Source organism: Pipistrellus kuhlii, unplaced genomic scaffold (genome assembly GCF_014108245.1).
Source record: "Pipistrellus kuhlii isolate mPipKuh1 unplaced genomic scaffold, mPipKuh1.p scaffold_m20_p_3, whole genome shotgun sequence".
NCBI lineage: Eukaryota > Metazoa > Chordata > Mammalia > Chiroptera > Vespertilionidae > Pipistrellus > Pipistrellus kuhlii.
In genome coordinates, this window is record NW_023425529.1 from 161,431,991 (window position 1) to 161,452,196 (window position 20,206).

General features: G+C 45.7%; 1 protein-coding gene across 9 annotated transcripts in view; it reads left to right on the forward strand.

Annotated features, from left to right (window-relative positions):
- The window catches only part of ATP11A (ATPase phospholipid transporting 11A), a 134,237-nt gene that overhangs the window by 42,477 nt on the left and 71,554 nt on the right, over window positions 1–20,206 (forward strand). For all 9 annotated transcript variants that reach the window (XM_036457232.2, XM_036457233.2, XM_036457234.2 and 6 more), the window contains exon 2: window positions 18,491–18,613. In XM_036457232.2, coding sequence (XP_036313125.1) covers window positions 18,491–18,613 — 123 coding nt within the window. The remainder of the gene's footprint in view (window positions 1–18,490; window positions 18,614–20,206) is intronic.

Sequence of the window (20,206 nt, forward strand, 5' to 3'; positions counted from 1 at the left end):
ACATTTTATCTCCCCCAAAAGAAACCCTGCAACCATTAGCAACCACTCTTCATCCCCCTTTCCTTCAGCCCCTGGCAAACTACCGATCTGCTGCCTGTTTCTTTAGAGGTGCCTATTGTAGACATCTATATCTATATCTATATCTATATCTACATCTACATCTACGTCTACGTCTACGTCTATGTCTACGTCTACATCTATATCTATATCTATCTATAAAGAGGAAATATGCAAATTAGGCCGGGACTCTGTAATGGGTCACAACCTGACAGGAGGAGGTTGCACGGGCAGGTGAGGCCCGGATCCAAGATGGAGACAGAGACGGGGGACTGGCGAGCCACTGTGCCCCGGTGTAGACCGGCCCCCTGGAGCCAGAGCAGACAGGGAGCAGTGCAGCTCCCTCCCGCCTCCTGTAAAATTGACACAGGTCCCTCCTGGCTCCCGTGGGCGCTAGTGGCTCGCTTCCTCTTCCTGTAGAAGTCACAGGCTCTGGGGGTGCTCTGCGGTTCTCGCTGGCTCCTATGGAAGCGGCAGGCTGCCTACTGCGCACGATATTGTGCGATGGGCTACTAGTTTTATATAAACAGAATCATATATATGGTCTTTTGTGTCTGGCTTCTTTCACTTAGCGTGTCTTCAAGGTTCATATGTCAGTGCTTCATTCCTTTTTATGGCTGAAGAATCCTCTATTGTGTGGATACTCCACACCTGATGTATTCATCAGTGGGTGGACACTTGGGAGACTTCCACTTTCTGACTAGTATAAACAATGTGGCTATGAATATTTATGTACAGTTTATGTGCCTTATGCTTCAGTTCTGCTGGGTATATATCAAGGAGTAGATTTGCTGGCTCATATGGTAATTTATGAGTGATGTTAATAGTTATCTCATTGTCAGTGTATTTACTTTTGATAAAAATCTCAAGAGACCTATACTTAGCTGATAGCAAAAATATATTCAGATGTTTGAAATTTGAATTTTAATGTAGCTACATTATACCTACTTTAAAAAAATACTAGAGGCCTGATGTACAAAATTTATGCAAGAATAGGCCTCCACAGCCCAGCTACCTCGGCCCTCACAGCCCCTGGTGCGTCCAGAAGGTTGTCTAGGAGGTCATCCGGATGGTTGTTCCACTGTTCAGCCATTCAGTTCATTTGTATATTACGCTTTTATTATTATAGATTGATAGGTATAATTGTATGGAGGGCACGGAGTTTTATATAAGATATATGATTACATTTTGGACCCCTAGGTAAAGAAGTTTCTACAGAATGAGCAAGGGCAACTGAGTAATGGCAACTTCATATAAAAAGTGCAAAAGTCTGTGCTCTGTTGGGACTTAAGCCCACTCTCTATGTGTATTTTTTTTTTTAAACAGCCACTTTCCAGTAATGTAATATCTAGACCAGATTTACACTGCGACCTGTGTGCTCCTTCTGTGCAGACATGTGGACATAGTTACCTGATTTGTGTAACATAGGGTTCGAGCCAGCCTACGACCTCTCAGTTTATGTTAACAGTTCATTGAACTTGTACACTGATAAAACATCTCTGTCATCATGAATGGCTCAGCCAATTTATTTGCTTTATTGATGTAAAAGTCAGAGATGGGCATTTTTTTATCTTTTGTTTGCTGAGATCAAGATCTTCCAAGATTGAAAGGAGTTTTGGATCCTTTTTTATTCCTCTAAATATTTATTTATTTTACGGAGCAACTTCATTTTGTTCCTGTTTTGCCAAGCAGACACAGTGACATCGGTTCTGAACTGGCAAATTCTTAATTAATGGCGTGTCATTTGAAAAAAAAAATAAACCACTTTGTGTAAGTTATTCTCTTAGAGAACTATCGTAACCTACTTGGAACAAGCTAATGCATTTTTTATGTGGGTTGCTTTTCATTTAAAACAAATGTGTACAACGGAAAACAAAACCTTGTTCAATCGATATGCAGTACTAATTCTTGTCATCGTCAGCTCGGTAAGAACTGCAGTAAGCCTTCTGTCAATTTGCCTCGTGACAGCTGCAGCTCGGGGTTTTAGAGGAGGAGAGATACAAGGCCTTCACTGTGTTGAAGAGCAGTAGATCATCCATCCCCAAGCCAGAATCCATTAGAGGTTTTGTGATCAGAGCACAAGCCTTTTCATCTCTCATTCTCTTCCATGTATGCAGTTCAGAAGGTGGGAACAAAGTCCCTTATTTTTTTTCAAATTATCTAGAACTCATGAGGGTAATGTCAAAAAGGTTGCTCAGCGGGAGATTCTGTGCTTCCATTCATCACACAAATGGCGATTGAGAACCACTGTTTGCTGAGCAGGAGCCTGTATTCCTGCATCTCCACATTTAGCTGTCCCTTGAATGGCAGCTGGCCCTAGGACACCCCCCCCACCCCCACTTCCCTCACGTAGCACCCAACTGGTCCTGCAGGTGTTTGAATTTCTGACCCTTGAGAGACGTTAGAAACCAACATTAAATATGATCCCCGTTATCAAGGAGTTTTAATCTAATCAAGATCATGAAAATGAACACTTATGAAAGTTTTCTTATTCTCCCCTAATCATTTATTTATTCACAGCTTGACTTCCTGGAATCTTATTTCAGTGCTCCAGGTCCTGACCAGCAGGGAAAGCACACCTGATCCTCTAGGTTAGAGGGACCGGAAGGAAAGGGAATCAGACCCCTGGGGTTTGCTCTCCACATGCTGCTTTAGGCAAGTCACTTGTCTTGTTGGGACTTTATTGTTCCTTCCCTCCTTCAGGGGTCTTCCCTCATTGGAACAATCAGCTGTCAAATTTCTATCACCTAAGAGCCGAAGTCAGATAATACTTCCTTTAAAAATATCAAGATATAAGAAGTGTTTACAGAAAGATTGGTAAATTTGCATGACAACGTAAAAACATCCATGTGATAAGACTCTGAAAATTAAAAAAAGAGAAGTGTCTGACTCTGAGGAGGTATGTGCAATACTTTGCTGCAATTATCAGTGCCCATCACCTGTAGCAAACTTCTGTGAGTCTGTGGGGAAAAGAAAGCCCACAGAGCATTGGATAAGTGACTGGAAGCTCATGGCTCATGGTTTAACTAAATTAGCCAATAAATGAAAGAGGCCTGAAGAGGGAAAATTGGAGACTTTATCTGTGATGTGTTAGTCCCAGACATCATAAAATGTTAATATCTGGCAATGTTGAACGGCAGGGACAGGAGCGCTTACCACATGCTCTTGGGTCCTTTTCTTCATTACCACAGAACCCTCGAACCTCTTCCCGTGACTGTCTACTTTGGCACTTATAAAATCCCAGCGGCAGTGGGGATCACTGCACCCTCCACCTTGGAATTTTTCTCTTGCTGCTGCTAACGCTGACGGGCTATTTCTGAGATTATGAGTTGTGACGTGAAAGGCCGCTATCAGTTAAATAGAATGTAGTAAACGGCCAGGTCTTCATCAGAGCAAATTATATGATGGTCCATAAAACTGCTCTGCACTGGATTCAGGAAAATGGATTGAGAGGCTGTTCTTCAGCCTCTTAACGGTTCAAAGTGGATTGTGACCAAACAAACCTTCCAGCATGTTGTTCAGTAATTTTGTTACTTGAAGATAAGAGAAAGCCACAGATGGTCCCTTTTGGGGTGTGTAACATAAGCAGAGTATCCAGAAATGGTGAGTGTGACTTCATTTCTGTGCCCTTGTCCGGAAGCTTTCATCACCGTAACTTGGTGACCTTCACACCCGTTTATGCTCAAATGGTACATGCCATGGGATTATTTGATTCAGGGTCACACAACTCAGAACATCAGAAGCAAAAAGTGCTTGCTGACAAATGCTCACGATATAATAGAATTTGCAAACTAAAAGGAACCTGATCTGTGATTTAGTCTCAGACGTAAGCATGCCTTACCCAGAGCTGCACACAGTTCCTACCCCTCACTTTGCTTAAAGCTTGCTTTCCTTGCCTTTTTCTTCTCTTTCTGGGATGAGTAACATCCTCAAGGTCGTAAGGACCAGGGGATTTTCACAGTATGTTTGCCCATGTCCTCACAACTCTTATCATTTCCTGCCCTGGGTTTTTCCACTTCAGCATTGCATCCTGACTCACTGACTCACATTCCAGCCATAGTCTCCCAGGGCACCAAGTAGGGTGGGTTCCTAACTGCCGTGTGACAGATTGCACAGTCCCCATCTCCACCAGTAGGAGCTGCTTGCAAGCTGGGCGTTAGAAAGGAGGTGGCAGTACCCCATCCTTGCGGAGTCCCCACTTTGGTAGCCACATGTGAGGACACACGTGCTTTTCTTCTTACTTCTATTCATCTATTATTTGGGGAGAGAGAACTAGGTGCCACCTGCCACTGCATTTGTCCTCAATGGAGGCAGGACCTCCCTGCCTCGGGAGTTAGGGGTTTTCGGGGGGGGGAGGCATTTGGGTAGTTACCGTGGCTGGTGGCCTGTCGGCAATGCAGAAGCAGGCAGGGAGGGATGTTGTACATGCTGCAGTGGAGATGAGCTCAGACAATGGAAATGGGCTCATTGTCGATATCTGAACCCGGAACCTAGCTCCACTTCACATGGAACCACAAAGTTTTATTTAGTGATTTTTTAGTGCATCGAAGGTCCTAGGAGCACAGTGCTCCTCACCATGCCTTTTCTTTTCTGTGTTTATATGCTTTGGCTGACCCTGGAGGAGCAGCCCACCCAGGGCTGGGTATTTTTCTCTGAGATATTTGTCCGGGTTGCAGCCCCAGAGCTGCGGCTGTGGGTCAGAGTTGGCGTCAATCAGTAGAGAGAGGCGTTTCACTTCAACCTTCATGTCATTCAGCCCAGGGATGGAGAAGGCAGGAGAGGGCAGCCTGGCTTATTCCCCTGACCTTGGGTAGGAAGCTAGCTCCAAAGTGCACAGCTTCTCCTGCCCCCCTCCACATAGGTCCAAGGCCCTGTGGCCCAGGGAATAGAGCCAATGGTGTGGAGGGTCTCTGTGTGGCTTCCCGTTTCCCTTGACTTTCACACATTTTTACACATTCTCGTCCTGCGGGCTGGAAGCCTGCCTTGGACCCATGGCTCCCGAGCCCAGCGGCAGCCTCTTCCAGCAGATAAGGCAGCAGACACTCATGCCCCCACATCCCAGGCTCACTTTTCCTAAGGACCAGAGTCTGGGAGTGGGGCCAGCTCCCCAGCAGTCATCCTGGGACCAGCGGCCGGGAGCCTGCCCATCAAGGCCTCCAGACTGTAGTCTGGGCCCCTCATCCTCACCCCCAGATGCTTTTGCTGTGGGAGCCAATTGTGAGGATGCTGCTTCTCCGTCTCCTGGATCCCTGGCTGCAATAACCGTTTTCCTGCTGCTGGTGTCCCTCGGCTGCCAGCCATGAACAGGCCGCCTGCCTGTGTGTGCCTCCATGGTCTTTCAGGAAGACAGTGCGGGCCCAGCCGCTGCCTCCAGGACAGTCATCATCACATCTTTGTCTCGGCTTGTGGGGTCTATCCGACCTGAGACACAGGAGCCATTCATTGAATGTGCTTTGCCTGCTTTTCATCTTTTGCTGGTGGAAGGCTGGACAGCTGCCTCCCCAGAATCCTCAGAAAGATCAGCTCACCCCTGAGTAACGATGAGCAGAATGAATTCCGCTTCATTTCTCTGTGCAGTGTTTGCTTTTGTTTGATCACCTGCCACCTGTCCATGAAGTGGTGTGTTAATTCTCACTTCTGCAGAGGTGCTGTGGACAGTTGCTGACACTGACACACTGACCCTGCCCGTCTCCCATGCAGAAGCACTTACCTGGGGGGTGGAAGGTATGACGAGATCGTATGATTGAGTACAGTGCACTTGTGCTTTGTCATACCATCTGTTAGAAATCCATGGGCTTTGCAGGCTAGAGATGTTTCACTGGCTGTTTTATTATGTTAACAAAAATGACAGCAAACTCAGCCAGAATTTCGCTGTAACTTTGCCCCGACCTTCTGCTCACTGGGCTCTGGGTGGCTTACCTGGTTTCCGGCCGCCCCCTCCCCTCACGGCTGTGTTTCGAGTCTCAGTTCTTTCTTCTAAAGGGTTTCCAGGCCCAGGTCTGCTTTTTGGAACTCTTCCTCTCTGCCTTACCCTGCACCCTCATCCCGTCCTCCTCCTCACTCTGGCCATGGTCCTGGATGGCCTGCAGTGGAGCCACCTTTAGACAACAGAGTGGCCAGGTGGCTCTCACCTCTGGTTTCTGTCACCCAGCCCAGCCTCAGGCCGAAGGTCTTGCTGATGGTCTTTGGCCGGTCACCTTCCTTGTCCCAAGGCACGTCCCTCTGTGGGGTTTGGTGACAAGGGGTTGACCTCAGCCTCAGGCTCCAATGCAGTGATCTTCCCTACATAGAGGCTTCTGTTCCTGAGATTGATGTCGATTTCGGGCAGCTTATTTCTAGACCGTAGCCAGCCAGCTGAACCACAATCGCTGAGGCTGTTCTGTGTATGTTGTTATCCAATTTGTCAGTATTTTCACTAAACAGTGTGCCGTAATTCCTGACTCAGTCCTGCAGTTGCCTTCATTAGATATATATTCAGTTTTAGAAAAGATGCCTACAAGGCAGTTGAAAGTTTATAATTTCAGCTGTTAAAAGCCTATATGTATAACAACATGTTCTCGTTTGTGAATTGGATATGTCGTTTGTGTAGTTTACTGGTTAATTCATCTCTAGAAAAAGAGACTCAGTGGTGGGTGATAAATATAGAAATTACATGGCTTTCCTGCCAGCCTCCTGGGTGACAGTTTTTTGTTTTTCTATATAGGGAGTTGGATATTTGATTATTGGAGCATCTCTCCTGCTAATTGATTCTTTTAAGAATTGATTTTTCAGAGGGAGGAAGGGAGGGGGAAAGAGGGCAGGAGGAAGGGAGAGAGAGACAAAAAACGTTGGTATGAGAGAGATACTAGTACATCTATCTGTTGCCTCCCTTATGCATCCCAACTAGGGATCAAACCTGCAAGCTACCCTGTTTCCCCGAAAATAAGACAGTGTCTTATATTAATTTTTGCTCCCAAAGATGCGCTAGGCCTTATTTTCAGGGGATGTCTTATTTTTCCATGGAGAAGAATACGGTACACATTTATTGTTAAATGAAAATAAAGGAAATTTATTACCTGTATATGGTACGGTAGTACGGTAGTTGTCAATGCAAACCAGACAAACTGTGAATCCTACAGTATCAAGAATTTACTCATTTATTCAATGACAATCATGTCATCATTTTCTGGATCATCATCATAACAATCTAATTCCTGAATTTCCTGGTGAATTTCTTGTGACTCCATTTCTTTCAGAATCAGTGGACCAAATCTCTCATGTTTAGCCTGGGGGGAGGGGGGCTTATTTTTGGGGGGATGCCTTATATTTCACTCAGAAGGAAACCTGTAAGTAGGTCTTATTTTCAGAGGATGTTTTATTTTCGGAGAAACATGATAGGTATGTGCTCTGACCAGGAATTGAACCATGACCTTGTCATGCATGGGATGATGCTCCAACCAACTGAGCCACACCGGCTAGGGCTTTCCTGCTAATTGATTTTAATCCACCATCCTAACTGCAGTGTTTTCTGCTGACCCATGTACTTTAGCTAATTTCTTTGGCTTGTTGGTGTTCTGGATCTTAACCCATATTTTACTACTGAGAAGCTACTGAATTTGCATTGCATAGCTGGGGACACACCATGATTTATTTCTGTGCTAATGAGAGCTGTAGGGGCAGGTTAGCCAGTTGGAAGCAGGTGTAGGAATTGGACAGAACCCCAGGAGTCTGCCCACTTCTCTCCCCTGTCCTCCTCAGAACCTGGTCTCTGTCCCTGTACCTCTGACACTAGCACGCTGCTGCTGACCCCAGCATTAGAACTGCGGGGCCTCCCACCTCCATCTCCCTTTCAGAAGCTCTCAGAGAGCACTGGAGAGTGTTGTGCTGTGGGCCATGGGAGCCCTTGGCCTCTGGCTCACAGAAGGATAGTAATTCTTTCATCAGTGACTCATGAGTCCCTGTCCTTTTCTCTTTGGGGCAAGTGCCAGCAGGGCTGGGCAGCAGTGGCCTTATCCTTGGTGAAGGTCTGGAGTTAGGCACCGTGGCCTCCATGCAGGGCTTTCCTCTGTGGCTAGGGGCAGGGGAGCCGGCCTCACATTCTAATTCCTCAATGTTTGGTTCTTCCTGGAGGCCTCCCAACACTTGTAAATCTCGTCTCCTCTCTTAGGATTATCTTGTTTTACCACTGGGTCACTCACTTTAAAAAACATGTGAGTGTGTATAAATATATTTTTATTGATTTCAGAGAGGAAGGGAGAGGGAGAGAAGGATAGGAACATCAATGATGAGAGAATCATCTATTGGCTGCCTCCCGCACTTGGGATTGAGCCCACAACCTGGGCATGCGCCCCAACCAGGAATTGAACTGTGACCTCCTGGTTGGTAGGTCGAAGCTCAACTGCTGAGCCATATACGGGAGGGCTAGCTTACTTGTTAATGTCAGCTTCCATTTCAGTTGTCGATGCTTGCTATCAGGCCCTGGCTCCCTGAGTTCTGACTTGGGAACACGCCCTACACGAGTGCATCTTTTTCCTGAGCTAGACTCTGTGGGTCCTCCTTGTAGGCAGGGACACTTCCCTGCTCCTCTTCTCCCCCGCTGGCCCTGCCCAGACCCAGAGCCAGCACACAGCGAGTCCTATCCTGCCCCGGTGTTCTGGTGGCGCTGAGCCTCTGTGGTGCACACACAATAGGTGGTGGGAGGTAATTTACCTGCAGCTTAACAGGAAGCTGCCTTCCCTGTGGGGAGGCTTCTGAGCCCTCCGGATAACCCGTGCAAAGGTGGTGATGTCTCCATAGCTGAAAATGCAACGATGAAGAGCATGATAAGGAGGTGGCTCAGAGCCACAGTGGGAAACCTGGATGGAAAACCCAGTCCATTTGGCCACTTTCCTGCCTTTTTGGGTTTAAAGTTGCAGTAAAGATGGCAGCTTATTCACATGCAACCTTGTCTGGAAATGTATTTCTGTCAAAGACATAGGCTGAGTTGGATGACATCAGTGTGGGTTTTGCTCCTATTGCATTTCACAAGGACTGGGGAGTCTGCTTTCAGTGCTTACTACCCATCGGAGCAGCTTCAATCTCTAAGGTTTCTTGAGTCCAATTTATATTTTGATTTCAGTTCCAGACCCAGTAAATTATAGTTTAGGTTAGCTGATGTTTAACATTTTCCAGACGGTCATTGTTTCCAAATGAAGTGGACCATCACTTGTGCTTTTGTGATCCAAATGATATTGTGTTAAAAAAATGTGTTTGTGGCAGAAAAATGACACCGAGAGACTTGTAAATACCCCAGGTTTTCTGGGGAGGAAAAACCGGCTGTTAGCATTGATAACAGTGAAAATGGTGAGGGTGCAACGAGAAGCCCGGGTCGAGAAGCCAGGGTCGCAGGTGTAGTGTGGGGGGTGGGGAGGGGCCCTGACCTGGGTGTCTGCCTCACCAAGGGTGGCCTTGAAGCCTTGAGGTCCAGACCCTGCTTCCTGGCCCTCAGAAAGGCTGGGGATCCCTGGCAGACAGCTTTGATCTCATCAATAGATAGGTTCCCCTTTGTAGTATCTCATTATACCTGAGTGAGGCCCAGGGCAGCAAGAGTGAAAAACTCTGCCCACACAGAGACATGTGTGGATGTGGGCCGGAGGACAAAAGGAGCCAATGTCATCATTGTCTTCATCACAAGAGTGCTGGCGCTGCCTGGGAAAAGGGAGCCGGAGAAATACCTATTTTTAGAAACACCTATGTTGTCTACTTACACCATCGAACAAGAAATGTTGCCCTTTAAAGCTATAAACAGATACCAGAACGAGGAATTGCTTTGTCATTGGATCTCTGTAAATTTGAAAGTGGTTGTTGTGGAAGAACCACCTCTATAAAAATTGATCTAGTAATTTGAGGCTAGATGACATGCTTGTGTTCCGCTCCTGGTCCCACAATGTAATTCAGCTAATAGGTTTTGTTTGTTTCAGCTGAAATTCAAAACTCCCATTAGGTGGCTGACACTGGCTGAAATGGATTTGCAGCATATTTTTAACAATCTCTTTTGTCCTTGTGTGCTTTCTGACTTCAGTACTCAGGCAGCCATACCCCAATGAAAAAATTGGTAAAGCCATGATTGCTGAAACTTGTTTCCCTTTGGTAAGTCAGCCGTTTTCTGGTTGAATTCTAATTTCAGAAAAATCCTGTCCTTCCTGGAGTGAGGGTGGGGGAGGGAGTGGGGAGGACTAGAGTGCATGAAATCCCTCTCTCTTCTCTTGATGGTTTGGCTTTGCCATTCAGGGAGGAACATGGCATTGCATCCAAAATAATTGGTAGCCACCATGAGTCCTTAGGAGTGAGTTATTTTCCTTGGTTTATACCCAGAGTGTGAGGATGTAATGCTTGCTCTCAGCTGTGTTTATCCCATTTGTGTTCTGGGTGTAAAATTTTCAAGTTTATCCCCTATTAGGCATACTCCTTTGGAAATGCTTTCAACTCATTTTTATTCATCAGGAAATGCTCTGTATTAAAAACCAAACCTAAAAGTGTTCATTTCCCCTAAAATGGAGAGAATCCTGCATTCTGGTAAAGGCCATCCTTCGCTGCTGTGAGAGATACGGGAAGGTAGGAGCAGCTTCAATGAAGTTGGGTGCCAGAGGTGAGGGCTGGATGGACTTGGAAACAGATGTGGCAATGCTTGGAACCCCAGAATTTGCAAGGAAAGAGCCAACCAGCCACTTGAATAGGAGATAATTTATATGTCATAAAATTCTCTTGTTTAAAGAGTACAATTCAATGGATTTTCGTGCACTTACCAAATTATAGGATCATCACCATCATTTAGTTATAAGACATTTTTATCACCCCCCAAAGAAACCCAGCACTCGTTAGCAGTCACTCCGCTAACCAGCCCTTGGCAGCTGCAAATCTAACTTCTCTGTGTGGATTTGCCTGTTCTGGACATTTCGTGTCATGAATTCACACAGTGTCCGCATCTTAGTGTCTGGCTTCTCTCCCGTGGCCAGGGTTTGACTTGCATTTATTTCCCTGATGACTGTTGATGTGGATTTTGGAGAAGTATCAATTTAAATCTTTATTGTCTTTTTTATTATTAAGCCGTGAGAGTCTCTTCTGTATCCTAGGTACAGATCCCTTATTAGAAATATGATTTTCTAGTATTTTTGTAGGAGACCGACTTCACCATGGAACCACCTGTGTGGTCCCCAGGGATATGGGTCTTGACCCCTAGTTGGCATCTTGGCAGAATGTTTTGTGATTCCCCCAGGAAGTGAAAAGGGCTCAGTTGAACACAGCACTGTGATAACCACAGTACGCAGTCTAATACAGAGGCTGCTACTAACTGAGTACCGGGCAGGGAGCGGATCCACCATAGATACACTGGACAAAGGGATGATTTATGTAAAAGCACAGAACAGAGTTTAGTCCCTTCCTTTTATCCACCTGGATTAAGCACTTAATTACAGCCAAGTCCTTAGTGCCTCAGCTTTGCCTGTCCCTCAGAATTACTGTCTCTCCTCTCAGGACTTTATTATTAGTTGTGGGTTAGGTCACCTAGTGGCCTAGGCCAGTATCGCCACGTCATTTTCAAAATGGTTTAAGCCATTTTGCTAATTGACCCTGCATGACACTTTCCTGTTAATGAACCAGGCCTCCTTAGTGGGTGGTTCTTGGCTTAGTATTACTCTCTGTCAAGTGGGAGGTTATATTGAAGTCTATTTAAAGAGAGGAAATCAGTCAAGTGACTTGGAGGGTGAGCATTTCTGGGCCCTGGACTCCGAGGTTCCGGGAGCAGGAATGAATATTTAACGGAACACTTGAGCACACACTGGAGCCTTTCGAGCCTAAGTGTCACTTGAACAGAGAGGGGCACGGATGTTTTAGAAAACATTCCCCCACAGGTAATGCTTCCCAGGGGCTTAGAATGTTTCCTCAGCCACCAACACACACGCCCCACCTGTCAGAAACTGCTTTTCAGTCAGCCCTGGATCAACCCCAATTGTCAAAAATATCTTCAGGAGAAAAGAATTAAGGGAAGAAGCTGAGAAGGATATTTGAATAGCTATGTCAGCATGATTTATGGGGACATTTTCTCCATGCCCTGTTTTATGGAATTGCCGCCATCCTCCCCGCTCTGGGAGGCAGCTGTGTGGGTGCCCTGTATGGTGCCTGAGGGCACACTGGGAGGAGAAGGGAGGTGCCCCGCCTTGTGGCATGAACCACGCCTTCTCTTCACGGGGCCTTCCAGCCACCCTGCCCTTGTGCATTACCTCACCAGCCCCTCCAGCCAGCCTTTCTCCTCCAGCCCCAGATAAGTCCTCCCAGGAGGCTCTCTCCTGGCCCAGACCAAAGGCAGTCCGGTCTCAGACCTTTTGCCTGTAAGGCTCACTGTGCCCCATTCTTCCGTCCTTTGTCACTCTGTCTTTTGTGTGTATCATAGAAATGAAACCAGTGAGCATTACCTAACATCCTGCGCCCCAAACACACACCTTTGGCAAAAGTGTACATTGCTAACAGACAGGTGAGCAGGTGGTAACATGGATGAGGAGTTCACCCAGAAGCTCATATCAGCCTAGTCGTGCCTCTGGTTAATGGGGCCATTCTGCAAAGTGAGATGGTCCAGCTTCCGAAGTTCCTGTGGACTCTGTCCTGTTTGGTTAAACAAGGTGAGAAAGGTTAATAGGACCCCGTCACAGCCTGCTGTTTTCAGAGTTAGACAGAAAGCCACTGACTTAGCTAATGGCACGTCCTCCTCTTTTTCCTTAAGGTAATTTGTCATTTGCTCTTGGGTTAATAGACAAGAAAAAGAACGAGAGCATAATACCAAGAGGTCTTTTGCATGAGATTCTATCTGATTATGTCCCCGGTAAATTTTTTTTACTTCCTGAAAGATTTTAGGAAGAGCTTTATGCTTAAGTTCCTAGAATTTAGCAAAAGACTGAAAAGGGGAAGCAGCTGTTCAGACACTTCAGAACCCCTTCTCCCTCTAAGTACAGGGGAAAAGCTCTAGAACCAAGGTCGGCAAACTACAGCTTGAGAGCCACATGCAGCTCTTTGGATCCTTTAGTGTGGCTCGGTAGAAGAAGTTTAAGTTAAAAAAATTGGGCTCTCAAAAGAAATTTCAATCGATGTACTGTTGATATTTGGCTCTGTTGACTAATGAGTTTGCCAACCACTGCTCTAGAATAACTGAACCAAAAGCAAGCGGAATTACCTAATGATAGCTGTACAAGTGAGTTCTATGATGTTTGCTGTAAACATTATCCCATATTATCCCATTATGTCCCTAGCACAAAAAATAATTATCCCACATGCAGGCAAACTACATATGCCTTTCATATAAGCAAAAACACTTGCTCAATGTGGGGAAAGGAGGAGGGATATATGTAATACTTCCAACAACAAAGATTTAATTAAAAAAAAATTGCAGTGTTTTTATTGAGGTATAACTCTCATACTATGAAGTTCACACTTTTAAAGTATATGATTTTTTTTTTGGTCTCAATTGGAATATATTTACAGAGTTGTGCAGCCACCACCGACCTCCAATCCAGAACAGGCTATTGCCACCAAAGAACTTTTATCAGTAGTCACTTGCTCAGCTTTTGGCAAACGCTGTCTCTGGATTTACCTGTACCGGACATTTCATGTGAATAGATTCATACAACATGTAGCTTTTTGTGTCTGGCTTTTTTCACTTACAGATGCTTGCAAGGTTCCTCCATGTTATAGCATGAATCCTTTTTATGGGTGAATAATGCTCCATTGTGTGGATATAACATTCCTTGTCTGTCTATTCTTCAGTTGATAGACGACATTACGGTTGTTCCCACCTTTGGGCCATAATGAATAGTACTGCTGTAAACATTCACATACATGGTTTTATGTGGACGTGTGTTTTCATTTGGGGGCAGGGTGTATACCTTGGAGTAGAATGGCTGGGTCATATGGTAACTCTTTGCTTAACTTTTTGAGGAACCACCAAACTGTTTCCCAAAGCAGCTTGCACCATTTTCTATTCCCACCAGCAATATGTGAGGGTTCCAGTTTATCCACATCTTCCCCAACTTGTGTTATTGACCAACTCTCTTCATTTTTTTATTTTAGCCATCCTGGTGGGTAAGGAGTTGTGTCTCCTTGTGGTTTTGATGTGTATTTCTTAACCCACAAATTATGTTGCCCATCTATGTGCTCTGTTAAATGCAGCTTATCCAGTTTTCATTTTAGTGACCTGAACTCACTGGACATTAGATCCTTCCGTAATTTTAACCTTTTCAGGGTTCATCACTTCATCAAGATCAGAAGTAGAGGAAGGAGGGTTTGTTGTGTTAACATAAGTTACTCGCTGCTGGAAGAGGCATCATTATTTGTGATTCTTCTCTCAAACTCTCACTCTTCCTGGAACTTCTTTGAGACAGGGCACCCACCTGGCCACCACTCTCTCTGCCAGTCTCTCTGATGGAACATTTTTCCCCAATAAGCCTTGCTGTTGGTTTTGGGTTTGTGTGGTTTTTTTGTTTGTTTTTGTTTGCTTGCTTTTGGTGCTTTATCCCTTGTTTCTGTATTTGACAATTTAATTTTATAAAAATAATAAGAGAAAAAAGATTCCTTGGATTTTTCTTGTCTTTTCTCTTCTGACTGTGTTCAGTCTGGTGGTTTGCAGACTCTCCAGGTAATAGTGGCCTCTCAGCTGTTGGTTTGGTGATTCCCAAAATTCAGAGGGAACCCCTCCTCCACTACCCTCTGGAAACAGCTCAGGGCCTGTGGGTGGGTAATTTTGCCTCTTAGAAGCAACAGAGTGCTCAGCCCCATCCTCCCAGTTTAGATTTGTATGTTTGATTGGAACTTGAGGCCAGCCTTCCAGGGGGCATGGCAGGTGTCTTCATATGCAGTCAGGGCACCTGGTGGTAGTGAATCGTTAGAAGCCTACCAGCCAAGAAAACCTGCTTTGTGCTTGGTTCCAGCCTTGCCTCGCTGACCAACGTCTCAGGGTTCTGAGGGGAGAAGTCATGTGGACTGTATTGGGCTTTATCACACATTCTATCTGAATAAATACCTAGAAAGAGAGGCCAGTGTCTCCGCTTTGCTGTCCTTGGGAGAATTTATTATAACCCACATCTTTGTTCTTAGAGACCATGTGGCATAACTTCCTTTTTGTCTGTACCACAGTTTAACAGTGAACAGTGTAACTGGTGGTTGTTGGCTCAAGACTGGCTAGGTTAGGAATTGCATCATAGGGACTGAGTGTTTTCACTGCCAAGTGTACAGAGAACCAGAATCTTAGAACTTAGAGCTGACCTAGTCTTTTAGCTGACCTAATCCCTCATGTTACTGCCGAGCATAGAAATGTGGAGTCACTCCTCCATAGTCTCACAGCCCAGCAGCAGCAGGACACACATGTGACCCAGAGGGAGTGATTACAATGGTGATGAAACCAGCCATTCTCCAGGAGTGCCCTCTTTGCTGTATTCTCTTCAGCCTTTGAACATTTAGTTTTGGCCTTAGAATTGGACATTTGTGCAGAGAACAACGTGCAGAGCTCGCCGGGGCCTTAATCTGAACACAGAAATGTCCCCTGCCTGTCAGTGCCCTGTGTAAGATCACCGGTCACTTTATTTCTTCAGCGCATGTAGTTCCTGTGTGTCCCGCCTTGGGCTCCGCGGTGCTGACTGAGCCACGTCAGGGAGGAAGCGTAGCTTCACTGACCTTTCAGTCCACGAGGGGAAACCAGTTCGTAGAAGCAGGGAACTTAAAGGAACTGGTTGTTCCATCCCCAGGAAACTGTGTAAAGGCAGCGTTGCTGTACAGGGGTTAGCTTTCATTTAGCTAATATGCGGTCCATTCCCAAATGACTTCCATTGTTCAGATCTAGGCCAGTCCTCCTGCATGTTTGGTGTTGGGTTCATTTTCCCATCTCATCCTCCGGGCAGGAACGGTGTTCTGACCTGTATTTGTTGAAACGGCACCGCACTGTTGAGTTATGTTTAAGATGTTAAATAGTTACATTAAAAACGATAAGGATCTACTTGACAGGGTTGAGAACATGCGTTCGCCTTAATAAATACATTCTGACTTAGCCTCCCAGGAGACGGTGTGCTCTGTCCCCGGCCAGAGTGCCGGGAAGCACCAGCTCCACCCCGGGCACCGTGGTGTGACCCCGGCCAGAGTGCCGGGAAGCATCAGCTCCACCCCAGGCACCGCGGTGTGACCCCGGGAGGACTTGGGCTTCCAGAGTCAGTACTAGGGCTGAGAGCCAACAGCTGTCTTTGAAGTTTAGAAGAAAGGTTTTCTATTTTTGTATTAAAATTTATGTTTGTATGCCTTTCCTTTTCTGGCTCATTTGTTATATATTCAGTGTGTCACCTCTTGAATCCACGGGAGTAAAAAAAGCACGTCTTTGGCCATGCCCTGAGAAAGAAAGGGAAATCAGAGACTTTTTTTTTTTTTTTTAATTTTCTTAACTTTTCTAGCCAGAGATTTATTTATGAAGCTTTTAGGCAAGTTTTTAAAGTAAACATCCCTCATGGGTGGCCTCACCCAAAATAGGGAGGCTGCAGGGAGACGGAGGGCCTGAGGAGGGAGGGCTCCCGCATGCTGGGCCCTTAGCAGCCCCTTGATCCTACGGAGCAGTCGGCTCCTTGGAGGGAGCCACAGGCCAAGCTTCTGCCCAGGGAGGCCGGCGGCAGCTCCTGGGTCGGTTCTGTTCAGGGATCTTGTGCCGTTTCCTGCGTCCCTGCTTAATCTCTGAAACACGGGTGGAGTCACAGAGGCGATTTCTCTTTAGTCACATAAACTGTCCCACAAAGCTGGGCCCTCATGAAACGAAATGTGGGTGGAATTTGCTAAGAGAAGGTGCAAGCATGCTGTGCTCCACAGGTGGGGGGAGCGGGAGAGAGGGGACACATGAAAAGTCTTATTCCCAAGAAGTTGATAGATGGGCAAAGGTGATGATAGTATAAGCAAAAAAAAAAAAAAAAAAAAAAGGTGGGGTGGGTGGGGGTAGGGAAATGCAAGACTTATAATACCCTTAAACAATAGAAATGCTGGGTTTCTTGTTACTCCTCTCTTTTTGGCTTTGGAAAGTGAGGGTTCCCTGAAGCCGCAAAGGGTGGACCCAGAGGTTTAGAGCAGAAGGAACCTGTGCCCCTCTTGGAGCTTGGCCTTGTGTTTTGTTGACCCAGTTCATTCCCGACAACGCTGAAGAAAGTGCTGTCATGCCCTTACGGAGGAGGAAGTTCAAGCTCAGAAACTTGCCCGAGTCTCTTGAGTGTCTTAGCAACAACCAAGCCTTTGACTCCGATGACCATCACACTGACGCTCTCTGCAATTAGAACGGTGTCCCTGCAATTAGAACGGTGTCCCTCTCCTTCCCAGCACTGTACATCATACCCCAGGGAGGCTGATCTCTTCAGAGTTCCTTTGCAGTGTTTCCCAAACTTTTGACACATGTGTACCCCTTCTATAATTTTTATAACGCTGAGTACCCCTCATACTTATGAGAACGTAGAATTAGGCGCAGCTAAGCATGGAGCAGTACACATCCCCACCAAACTCCGGTGCAACGCGTACCCCCACCAAACTCTTCTCGTGCCCCTGGGGGTACGCGTACCACACTTTGGGAAACACTGCTTTAGAGGAATTGGGATGTGATGCCAGGACCCTTGCTGGGGTGCTAGTCAGAAGGAGGGCTGGGGGGCACATGCTTTGGCTGCTAGTCTGAGCAGGAAGGGGACTCAGACGGACCGTCTTCTGGGGTGCTAGTCTGGGGAGGGCCAGGGCCCTGTACTGGGAAGTATATAAGAGGCTGCATTTTAGCCTCTAGTCAGTCACTATAGTGTTGTTATTACGCACTTAAGTGCTCATGATAGCTACGGTCTGGTTGGGTGTTTTTAAAGGATCCTTCTATTCAGAAGATATTTACTTAATCCCCGTGCGCACAGCACTCTGAGTAATACAAAGATGAGTCAGACCTCAGTCTCCTCTCTTTCCAGGAAAGCCTTATTGATAGAGACTCTGGAAATGGTTGAATAATTCTTCTATTCCATCTTCGAGATTTTACTTTTTTTCATTAAGGACCTTTCCCCAAATTTCTGCCCATCATTGTCTTTTCTCTTTTGGAAGCCTTAAGATTTTGCTGTTGTGCTCTGGTTTGTTTGTTTTTTTTATACGAACCCACCCCATGTCATTTCCACCGGAAACCAGCCTTTTCAAGGCTCTCCCTAGGCTCTCACTGGGAGTGCAGTTGCGCCCACTCAGGCTGTTTCCTCGAAGAATTGGACAGGGATCGGAGCAGTTAGCCCGAGAAAGATTGAGGTGGGGGTGGCAATCTCTGGCAATGGCAGGTGGGGCTCAGCCCTTCCCCGTGGCCCTGCAGGAGGCTGTAAGTTCCTATGGACAACACTCCAGGGAAGAACTTTCCTACCCGCCGTCTGAGGTACTTGTACTAACGCCACTCCCTTTCCCACAGTGTGCTGGAGAAGAGAACTGGGTCGACAACCGGACCATATACGTGGGACACAAGGAGCCCCCCCCAGGTGCTGACGCCTACATTCCGCAGAGGTACCCAGATAACAGAATAGTCTCCGCCAAGGTAACCTCCCTGTCTTTATTAACTTCCTTTGGCGAGCACTGGGATTTCCTGACAGCAGTTAGCTACCCTAGAACTGCCTTTACAGCTGCTTTCCACTCCCGACGGAGGGCTGTGATTGCGATTTTCACGGGTCTTGTGAACTCGCTATCCCTCTGCTCGTCCCCAAAACACCGTTCAGACTTGCCAAGATGTAACAGCACATTTTCTCTATTTCTCTTAATTATATCATGGGTGTAGTGTCACATTGGAAGTCTAGGACGTTCAGTCGCTACTACTGCCACTTATTTATTTGCCCTCTGGCCATGTGCCCATAACAGACTACCCCAGGCTGAAGTTTCTGCATCTGTGAATAGAGACGATGTTAGATGTCTCCAGTGAAAGGCTGTGTGTGCAACCACCTTGTAAACAAAAACACCAAATCCATGTCGGAGTCTGTCAACTAGGTGCAATAAATGCAAAGAAGAAGAAAAGTGATTAGAATGTCATCATGTGAACAAAGTGCCTTGTTTTTGTTGATTAGGGTGGGACTGCAGAGGCGTATTTTACATAGGGAGAGCGCAGCCTGGTGAATGGGTCTTGAGAATAGGATGGAGAATTTTGTAGTTGGCTTTTGACAAAAAAAGTAAATGATAGTTTTCAGGATTATGGAGAAATTTCCTTTGAAGTGGCTACACACATATGTCCATGAAGGCATATACACATTCTTGGGTTCATTAGCTGTATAGATCTGGGATAGACTGACTGAATTCACATGTAAGTGGCCAGGTGTATAGATCTGTGTGGTCCAACGACTTCATTCTTCTATGAGCTATCAAAGAATGTTAAGAACACTTGCAAACAGAAAAACATTATTTTTCAAGGCAGTTTTTTTTAATGGAATTATTTTATTTTAAAACTGCAATATATAATAGTAGCAACTTCAGTCTCCAGAAACACAATGTGGGTAATTGCTCGTAAACAAAATCTCAACCAAATAAATGGAGTATGCAGATACCCAGATTTGATCTATGAAAGGAGAAATAAAATGAAGGAAACTCCACATCCAAAACGCCTCTGTCCAGCAGTGACATTTATAAATTTAACGTAGTCTCAAGTAGCGATCACTAAAGATGATTTTTATGCACATATGTACCCTGCCAACCCACTAGTGTGGCCAAAAAAGAAAAAAAGTCTCAAAAACATTTCTTTTAAAAAAAAGGTTTTTAAATTTTTCGATTGCAATTGACACTCAGTAATATCTTAGTTTTAGTTGTACAGCATAATGATTAGACATTTATATAATTTAAGGAGTATTTCATCTGACACCATGCATAGTTATTACAATATTATTGACTATATTCCTTAAGCTGTACTTTACATCCTTGTGACTATATTTTATTTAATTATTTATTTAAAATATATTTTTATTGACTTCAGAGAAGGGAGGAGGAGAGAGAGAAAGATAGAAGATCACTGATGAGAAAGAATCATTGATCGGCTGCCTCCTGGATTCCCTCTATTGGGGATGGAGCCTGCAGCCCAGGCATGTGTCCTTGACAGGAATCAACCCTGGGATGCTTCAGTCCACAGGCGGATGCTCTATTCACTGAGCCA